At 37.5% G+C, this 9,475-nt stretch overlaps 1 protein-coding gene across 2 annotated transcripts in view; it reads left to right on the top strand.

The window, feature by feature from the left end:
- Zc3h6 (zinc finger CCCH-type containing 6) overlaps positions 1-9,475 on the top strand; it is a 59,401-nt gene that overhangs the window by 46,096 nt on the left and 3,830 nt on the right. The window contains exons 8-11 of one of the 2 annotated variants that reach the window (XM_023717413.1): positions 3,802-3,911; positions 4,391-4,644; positions 6,018-6,517; positions 6,774-7,007. In XM_023717413.1, coding sequence (XP_023573181.1) covers positions 3,802-3,911; positions 4,391-4,644; positions 6,018-6,517; positions 6,774-7,007 — 1,098 coding nt within the window. The remainder of the gene's footprint in view (positions 1-3,801; positions 3,912-4,390; positions 4,645-6,017; positions 6,518-6,773; positions 7,008-9,475) is intronic. The other variant, XM_023717414.1, reaches the window with a different exon arrangement.

Below are 9,475 nucleotides of genomic sequence, written 5' to 3'. Positions count from 1 at the left end.
GCATTTTCTCTTGTTAATTTCCCCCAGATGGGCAGCTATTTGCTTACTGCCATGCATGACTAATGGAACTATCCTTCTGGGTTTGTAACTCTATCATAAACAGATTCATTCGCATTTGTGTACTTTTACCCCTAGACTTCCTGTGTGGTTCTGTGGATTCATTTGTCTTCATGTCAGGGTTGCTTTGCTCGTTCTTCCCACTGTAATATTTAGGAGATTTTCACACTTATTTTTCTAGATAAAATTTTAAATCGTCTTCTCAAGCTCAAAAATGATGTAAAAATTGAATAAACTGGAAAGTAAACGTTTTCTACTATCCTAGTTCTATATTAAAAAAAATGATTGCCCTGAAATATTTACATTAATTTCTTTGTAACTCAAGTGAGTGGAAAATGACTCAAAACCAAGAAGCAAAAAGAGAAAAGAGGGGGCTGGGGAGATGGTTCAATAGAATAAGCACTTCCCTGACAAGTGCAAGGGCCTGAGTTCAATCTCCAGTTCCGCAAAAAAAATAGGCCAGGCATTGGGGTGCATACCTGTAATCCCAGCACTCGGGAGGCAGAGGCAGGAGGATCGTTGCACATTTGATACCAGCCTGGGCTACACAGTGAACTCAAGGCCAGCATGAAGTGCACAGGGAGACCCTGTCTCAAAAAGGAAAGAAAAGTGAGGAAAGATTGAAAATTTTAAATTTAAATTTGTATAAGAAAAACGTGTATATGCTGAATAAAAAATAGAGTGAGAAAATTGCAATTTATATAACTTATGAAGAAGAAATACACTTAATATATGATTTTCTTAAAATTGACAAGAAAATGGGCCAAGAGATACTGATAATTCACAGGAAGAGAAACCTGAATAGTCCTGAATCAAGTGAAAAGATGCTTAACCTTTCTCATAATAGCAGCAGCGTAACATGAGCTACCCTGAAATGACATTTGCAGTCATCACATTTATAAAAACCCAAATGACTGTGACAGCAAGGCTATGAGAAAGTAAATAACCCTCTCTTGGGCCTGCTTCCATACAGACTAGAGCTTGGCCGTGTCTGGCATTGACCTAACAATATCATCAGCTCACAAATTCTAATTGATTAATGGATCTGAGTATTGATTACTGAGAGCTGCTAAACTCACTAGGTAAAAAGTTGATGGAAACTTTGGGGGATGGCTGGTGCCGACAGCAACTGGAAGAATTGGCCTGGATACTAAAACTGGGTGCTAGTTGAAATTAAGGCACTAACTTTGTCAGATTCATAATAAGGTTAGGTATGGTTAAAAAAAAAAAGAAACACCCCTTGTTTGAAATAAATACAGATATATTTACAAATGAAATATACTTGGATATGCTGTGAAATACTCCAGCATTTAGAGTGAATGAGTAATGAAGAGTGAAGATAGAGACCAGGGAGAAGGCTCAGAATAAGCACTCGCCTGGCAAGCGCAAGGGCCTGAGTTCAATCACCGGTTCCGCCAAAAAAAAAAAAAGGGAAGATTGGCCTCTCACAAAATTGCCAAACAATGGAATTTCCATGGTCAGCATGAGGGAGTTTTATTATTTTTAGTATGTGTTCAACAGCTTTCCAACCAACTTTAAAAGTAAGCCTAAGTAATATCACCCTTCAGGATATCTATGCCGACAGGATATCATAAAAAGCCTTTCACACTGTTTTCTATGCTAAGAAATGTATGACTGAATGTATTTATAATTATGCACATTTTTTGAAAAATGACAAGATTTATTTATGATTTTAAAGACTTCTTTACTTAACATCTTTAATTCATGTGGGCTCTACTTTAGTGCATGATGTACAGCAAGACCTTGCTTTTTCTCTGAGTGGCCGACTCACTGTCCCATCTCCACAGATCTGAATGTCCCATGGCTGAGCATAGTGGCACAGGGACCAAGTAGCTGCAGCGCTGAGGCAGGAGGGCCCCTTGAATCCAGGACTCGAGGCCAGCCTGGGCACCATAGTGAGGCCCCTTGGTTTTTTTTTAAAAAGCTGCTTTTCCAGGTCCTAACCAAAAGCCATCCTTATGTGATCCTAAATATTTATCTGTACACAGCTGTACTGCCTACTGTATTCCCTTCTAAAAGAGTAGATTGGATATCAGGTAGGGTAAATACAGCTCCCCTTTTTATCAAAATGTTGCAATAACTTTGTTTTATTCAAGAAAAAATAGTTTTGTTTAGCTTTGACACAGTTCTTTAGAAACCAAATGGCTTTTTAAACTATTTTAAAGCTTTCAGTCTTGGTTTGTTTTGGGTTTTTTTCACAGTAATGTCATCTGTAAGTGGTGACAATTTTATCAAATTTATTATATTTATAATTTTTATTTAATTTTGATTGTAATGGGTACTCTGTCAGAATAATGCTATGTGGCACAGATATAGTATGTATCTTAATGATAATGTCTTTTCATTTTGGCTCTTGGCTATAATTTCAAGATAGAATTTTTAAACAATCAAGTAAAGGGTGTATATTCATATTTTATCAGGAGGTTATTATTATTATTAATTTATTTATTTATTATTTTTTGTGGAACCGGGGATTGAACTCGGGTCCATGCGCTTGCCAGGGAAGCGCTTATTCTATTGAGCCATCTCCCCGACCCCCAAAAGGTTATTTTTAGTCAGAAAGAGGATTTGAAATTTTGTCAGCTTCTTTTTTTTTTTTTAAACATTTATTTATTTATTGTGTGTGTGCGCGTGTGTGTGTGTGTGTGTGTGTGTGTGGCCAGCTCAGCCCACCAGGGGGCGAGGCCGGCTGGCATGTGGTGCTGGGGGATCGAACCGTGGCCCCTGTGCTTTGCCAAGCTTGTTCCATGTAGGTGCTTTAGACCACTGAGCCATCTCGCCAGCCCATGTCAGCTTCTTTTTGCATCCCCAAAATAATGATTTTTCTCCCTTGACTTTGTTAATCTGATTTTAGTAAAAAATGGCCTAAAACCATCCCAAGCAAACACTACTTGAAAATGGTGTATTTTTCACTATACTTTTTTCTCCATTTTTTTACTATTCTTTTACATTTAATATTTTTTTTAAATGTTTGTCTCTATAAAGTTCAATAAAGTTACTCTGTAGTTTTCATTGTTGCAATATTTGCTTTTAACATAGCCCCTTTATTTTTCTCATAAATATGTTCTAGCTATAAAATTTATTTGCTCTGTATAATATTTTGTTTTATTGTAGAAAGTAATAAATCTATATAATTAAAATATGATAGTATCTCCTGTAACAATTATAAATGTTTTATTCGTTAATCTTAAAAAATAATCTGATGTGACTATAGGACATTCAATTTTGTTTTGTTTTGTTTGTGGCCAGCTCAGCCCACCCTGGGGTGGTGCTGGCGCAGCATGTGGTGCTAGGGATTGAGCTGCGGTCTCTGTGCTTATCTAAGCTTGCTTAAGCAAGTGCTTTAGACCACTGAGCTATCGTGCTGGCCCAGACATTCAGTATATACATAATAATACAGTCTTTTTGATTACCACAATTTTTTTTTTACTGTGGAAAGAACATTTAATATAAGATCTACTTTCTTGACCCAAATTTAATTAAATTAATTAATTTATTTTTTTGTGGAACTGGGGATTGAACTCAGGCCCTTGCGCTTCCCAGGGAAGCGCTTATTCCACTGAGCCATCTCCCAGGCCCCTTGACCCAAATTTTAAAAGGTACAATACAATATTGATGACAATGTTGTACAGCAGATCTTTGGATCTTATTGTCATTTTTTTTTAGTGTAAAAAAACTAGACTTTGACTTTACTTGGTCTGTTCCTTAATACTTCCTGTGTACATGAATTTCCATGTAAGTTCTATCATAGTGGTGCGAAGTGTTACCAAGGGGACAACTGTAAATTTTCCCATGATGATCTGACTAAAGAAACAAAGAAACTTCTGGAGAAAGTGAGTAGTCCTTCACCTCAAATGTTTTTCTTGGGTCTCTCCACAGATTCATCTGGCTTGATTGTATTTTATAAAGCATATTTTGTGAATTGCTGCTAAGAAATTGGAGATTTGTTATTTTATGTTTTGTTCTTTTAATAATGTATAATGTGTCCCATCCAAGTACTAACCAGGCCCAACGAGATGGGGCGCGTTCTGGGTGGTGTGACCATAGACAATAATATATAATGTGTGAGGAAAACAGAATTATTGCATTAGAAATGCTTTGCTTTTAATCCAGCCTTGCTACTTAAAAAACCCCTAATTTTTAAGTAATATCACTTTTTTAAACCTTACTCTATTTATTGAAAATAAGGAATTAGCTCTTGTTCATCCATTTCAACTTCTGTTAACAAAACTCATTTACTAACAGTTTCACAGTTTTAAATGTTAAAAAGAGATCTTGTTTTGAAATAGTGATCCTTACCAATTATTTTTAGGTGTTGAACACTGATGAAGAACTTCTAAATGAAGATGAGAGAGAATTAGAAGAACTTAGAAAGTGTGGCATAACTCCGCTCCCTAAGCCACCTCCAGGAGTGGGGCTTCTGCCAACCCCATCAGAGCATTTTCCCTTTTCTGATCCTGAAGATGATTTTCAGACGGATCTCTCTGATGATTTCAAGAAAATTCCATCTCTTTTTGAAATAGTTGTAAAACCTACTGTGGATTTAGCACATAAAATTGGGAAGAAGTAAGTTGAAACTTTTAAAATGGCAGCAAATTTTCTGTAAAAATCTGTCATAACGCAGATATGCCAAAGTCATTGTCAGTGGACAGCGGCCCGACAGAGGCAGCAGCTATGTGGCGTGTCCTCAGACCACTGCTCTCCCTTGCTCTTTCCCCACCCTCTGCTGCCTGAAACCTCTCAACGTGGTAATCTCAAGTGGTGCTGGCAGTTAGTTGGAGCTGACACTTTTCCCACTTAAGTATAAGCCTGCCTTCAGATAGTGCCTGTGTCTCCAGCATATTTGGTCCTTCGTGAAAGCATTTCCTTAGCGTATGAGAGGAGAATTTCTGGGCACTCTGGACCCAGGTTGTCATTTTCTAGCCATACTAGTCCAGTGCTGCTGTTTATCCCAATGGTCCACACCAGCCTACACCTGGGCCCTAAGTACCATGGTTGGTTATCTTTTTAACCCTGAATGCCAAGGAAAGAGATGAGGTCATAGTAGATGAGTAGCAATAAATCAATAGCAAGCGTCATAGTTAATGTGAAACATTAAAAGTATTTCTATTAAAGTTAAGACAAGTATGTCCACTATTTTGCTAAAATTGTATTTCAGAGCCTATGAAGTAGGAGAAATATATAAAAAGTATAAAGATTAGAAGTGGAGAAAGATACTCATTATTTGTATAATATCCTTCAGCAAACCTAAAGGAATTAACTGACAAAACTGTTAGAAATAATGAATTAGCAAGGTGTCCACCAAGAAAAGTAAACAGCATTCAACAACTTTTTATATGCCGGCAATAGCCCATTACACATTATAATAGTTGTATATTTATGTAGTAGTATTTTAATTTTTAAAAAGTCTATAGGGCCCACCAGATAGTTCAGCGGATTAAAGCATCTGCAAGCAGGCACAGAGCCTGCCCTGCGGCCAGGGCACGCTGAGATGGTAATTGAGACTGGGCATGGTGGCGCTATGAGTCTGAACTAGTAGTAAAACCCTAAACACCCTAAAGGCCCTTCCCTAAAATTTAAAAAAAAAAAAAAAAAAAGGTCTAGTAGAAAAAGGACCAGGGGAGAATTAGTCAAAAACTTTATCTCTGGGTGGTGGGATTAGATGTGATTCTTGTTTATTTTTGTACTTTTCTGTCTTTTCTAAAATACCTATACTGAGAAAGTTTTAGAACCGCTGGTTGTAAGCAAGTAAGGAAGCGAGGCTAAAGTGAGAGCAGAAGGCATGTGTAGTGATTCTGTCTGGGAGTCAATGGAATAGCTTCTTAAACACATGGTAGTTTAGTTCTGTATAGAAAATCATAATTAACCAGCATCACTTTAGAAATGAAGCATTCTTGTTTGTCTCTTGGAACTAAGAATATCATTCTTTCTGTGCACAGACCACCAGCATTTCATAACAGTGCCTCACCGCCTGGACCACAATTTCAGGGAAGCAGCCCACACCCTCAGCATATATATAGTTCTGGGTCAAGTCCAGGTTCTGGACCTAATGTATCTCAGGGGTGCAGCAGTCCTGTGATGCATCCAGGCTCCCCTGGACATCATGCATGTGCAGGACCTCCTGGTCTACCAGTGCCACAGAGCCCACCTTTGCCACCCGGTCCACCTGAAATCCTAGGCCCTCACAATCAAGCCGGAGGACTTGTTCAGCAAGACACACAGTGCATGAGTGGGGCCTACCACTCCCCCGGCTTTCCAGGACACGTGATGAAAGCGCCCAGAGAGAATCACTGCTCTCCAGGCTCATCATACCAGCAAATTCCTGGTGAAATGCAGCTCAACACCAGTTATGAGTCCCTGCATGACCCAGCTGAGTTCTATGATAATTACTATTCACAGCCTGCGCTACATAATTTTCAGCCACCCAATAACTCAGATGGTAAGTTTACCCTTTGAAAGAATTTCTAATTTAAAATAAAGGTCTAGCTTTCATTAAAAGCATGATAGTAGTGTATGTTTTAAATAAAGCTAAGAAACAATAGAACTACAACTGTAACTTTTAAAACAACTTTTAAAAACTTTATAATTACATAATAACTTGAGAACGCAATGCAGTGGCTGTTAGAGTTTGAATGTCTTACCCCTCTGTTGGAGTTTGTGCTCACTCAGATCTCTCTCTTTTGCTATTTCTGCAGATGGGCTGTGGACTGGGGAATACGTCCAGCAGCAGCCCCTCATGGGGCAAGACTCACCTCACCTGGGCAATGGGCCCGACACCAGTGGCAACAGGACAGGCCCCAGCCCCCTGCCAGCCCCAGGCCTCCTTCCTGCTGTGCAGAGAGCTCTTTTTGTCCGACTTACTCAGAAATACCAAGAAGATGAAGACCCAGCCAGCGCCCAGCCTCGTAGGGCACCAAGCAAGGAAGAAGGTGTGTTGGCTCTTTAATTGTATTTTATCTATTTGAATAAGTTAAAATAGAAAAATGTGAGCTATCTATTCTACTTGTGGTTTAACTCATAGCCCCCATCTTCTTAGGGTTATATGTGGCTTCAGTGACATGAACACTTTAATAATTTCATTGTGAGAGTTTTGATATGATGCAGTGAATTATTTGAAGCCAGAGTTCAGGTCTTAAGTGGGCAGACTTTTAAGCAATTAAGTCTTTTCTTTTTTTAGAATGAAAAGAAATAGAACAAGAAATGACCATATGCTAGTTCAGGAATTTTGACTTCTAGCCTTCAAAATGATTCAGGAATTGCATGAATTTTTAGGAGCCTAATATGCATACTTCTGTATTGTGAAGAAACACTGCTTTTGGTGCCAGGGATTGAACCTAGGGCCTTACTCTGAGCCACATCCCCAGTTCCTCTTTTTAAATTTCTGGGTTTTTTTAAAGAAGGTCTCACTAAGTCACTGAGTTGCCCAGTCTAGTGCTCTAGCCTCAGCCTCCCAGAGTGTTGGCGTTACAGTCCAGCCACCACCCTCAGCTGAGAAATGTGATTTTTAATATAAAAAAGATTACAGGGAAACAGTTTACCCTACTTTTTTATATTCATTAGTGTATAGCAAACAATTAAGAATGAGGAAACTTTAAAACATTTACATCTTTTTATAAATTACAAATCAAACATGTTTGGCTACTCTTAAACATGAAATTATCAGTAACTATGTAAAGCTACATATGTCTAGGTAACTGCAATCTGTTATATGAACATTATATGTGACATTTTCAAAGAAGGTATTGTTAGCTCTTATCTAATATTATAGGAAAATGAAGTATTTCTAATTAAATTGTACAATTTAAATTTATACCTTTAAGTCATAAAACTTAATTTTTAAAATAACTGTTTAAATGACAATCTTTCTATAAATTCTTAATTTTTCATAAACAAGAAAATTAAAACTCTGAAATGATATGATTATACACTAAATACATAATTAATGATCTATGATGTCTGTTTTCTTTGTATACAGAAATAATCTTGAATAGCTAGGTTTGTTTATATTCATTTTAATAAATTTCAGTGCTCTTGCAGTTTTTTTTATAAAAAGCTGTTAACTATATTTCCTATCTAATATCTGTTTTGATAATTGATCTATCTCTATTTTTCCACTGTCCTTGTGTTATATTTGTTCATTACAAAAAAAGATGTGATTTCTAAGGGGCAAGGAAGATGGCTCAGTAGAATAAACACTTCCTTGGCAAGTGCAAGGGTCTGAGTTCAATCCGTGGTTCCGCCAAAAAAAAAAAAAAAAGATGTGACTTCTTATATAGTAATACGAATGAGAATGAAACCAGAGACTGGGCGTGGTGGCACCTGTAGTCCCAGCACTTGGGAGGCTGGAAACAGGAGGATCACTACAAGTCTGACCTGTGTAGTGAGTCTCTGTAGACCCTGTACTAAATACATTTTTTAAAAAAGTATAGAGAATGAAAATAAAACAAGGATTGTGCTAAGAAATACTGTGAAGAGTGAAATTTCTGCATAGAAATCTTTAACAAGTAAAAGTGAATTATAAATCCAGCTCTAGGTTTCCTGGATGTCAAAAGAAGAAAAGAGAACTAGTGTCTAGAAATAGTCTTTCCAGACACTGAGATCTAAGTAAATTTTTTTGTTTTTAAATCACACCACTTTAAATATTACTGCTTATTTTCTATGCACTGCTTTATTAAAACTCATCCCATGACACTAAAATTTCATACAGTAGAAATACATTGGTGAGCAGTGAATAGGAGCCAAAAGTGAAAATACCTGGTACTGTACACTCTACAGGTCCAGGATATTCTGGTGGAGAGGTGGGGAGGAAAGGGAAGGGCAGGTGACTGTGTGCTGGTATGTGGAGGTTAGGTGCTTTTGTGACCAACTCAGAGCCATCCTGTGAAGGCTTTTTTTTTTTTTTTTTTTTTTCTTTTTCTTTTTCTTTTTCTTTTTTTGTACCAGGGATCAAACCTGGGACCTTGTACTTGCCAGGCAGGTGCTTATGCCACTGAGCTATATCCCTGGTCATGTGAATGCTTTAATGGAGAGATAAAATCATCTTCCTGAAGCATTAGTTTTAATTCCTTCATTCTACTAAAGAGAAGACCTCTGATCACAAGCCTTAAAATTGTGTCTAACATGCTAGGGATGAATAAACTTTAGGGATAAGGCATAAAGTATTCTCATAAAGAAAGTTTGGCATATTGTTATGATAAATTCAGAACTGTGAAGCTGAATGATTGCTTGAATTTAAGAAGCCCAAACATTCTAAAATACCTTTCCAAGAGTGTTTTTGCCCCCAACCCTGCCATATACACCACAATCCACTTGAGTTTCCTTTTGCCATTTGGCAAAAGTCCTGATTTTTCTCTGACTGGAAGGCTGTTAACATGTATTCCAGTATCTCACTGTGATA

The sequence above is a fragment of the Octodon degus genome, unplaced genomic scaffold (genome assembly GCF_000260255.1).
Source record: "Octodon degus isolate 3935 unplaced genomic scaffold, OctDeg1.0 scaffold00052, whole genome shotgun sequence".
In the NCBI taxonomy this organism is placed as follows: domain Eukaryota; kingdom Metazoa; phylum Chordata; class Mammalia; order Rodentia; family Octodontidae; genus Octodon; species Octodon degus.
This window is presented reverse-complemented; position numbering and strand designations above follow the sequence as displayed.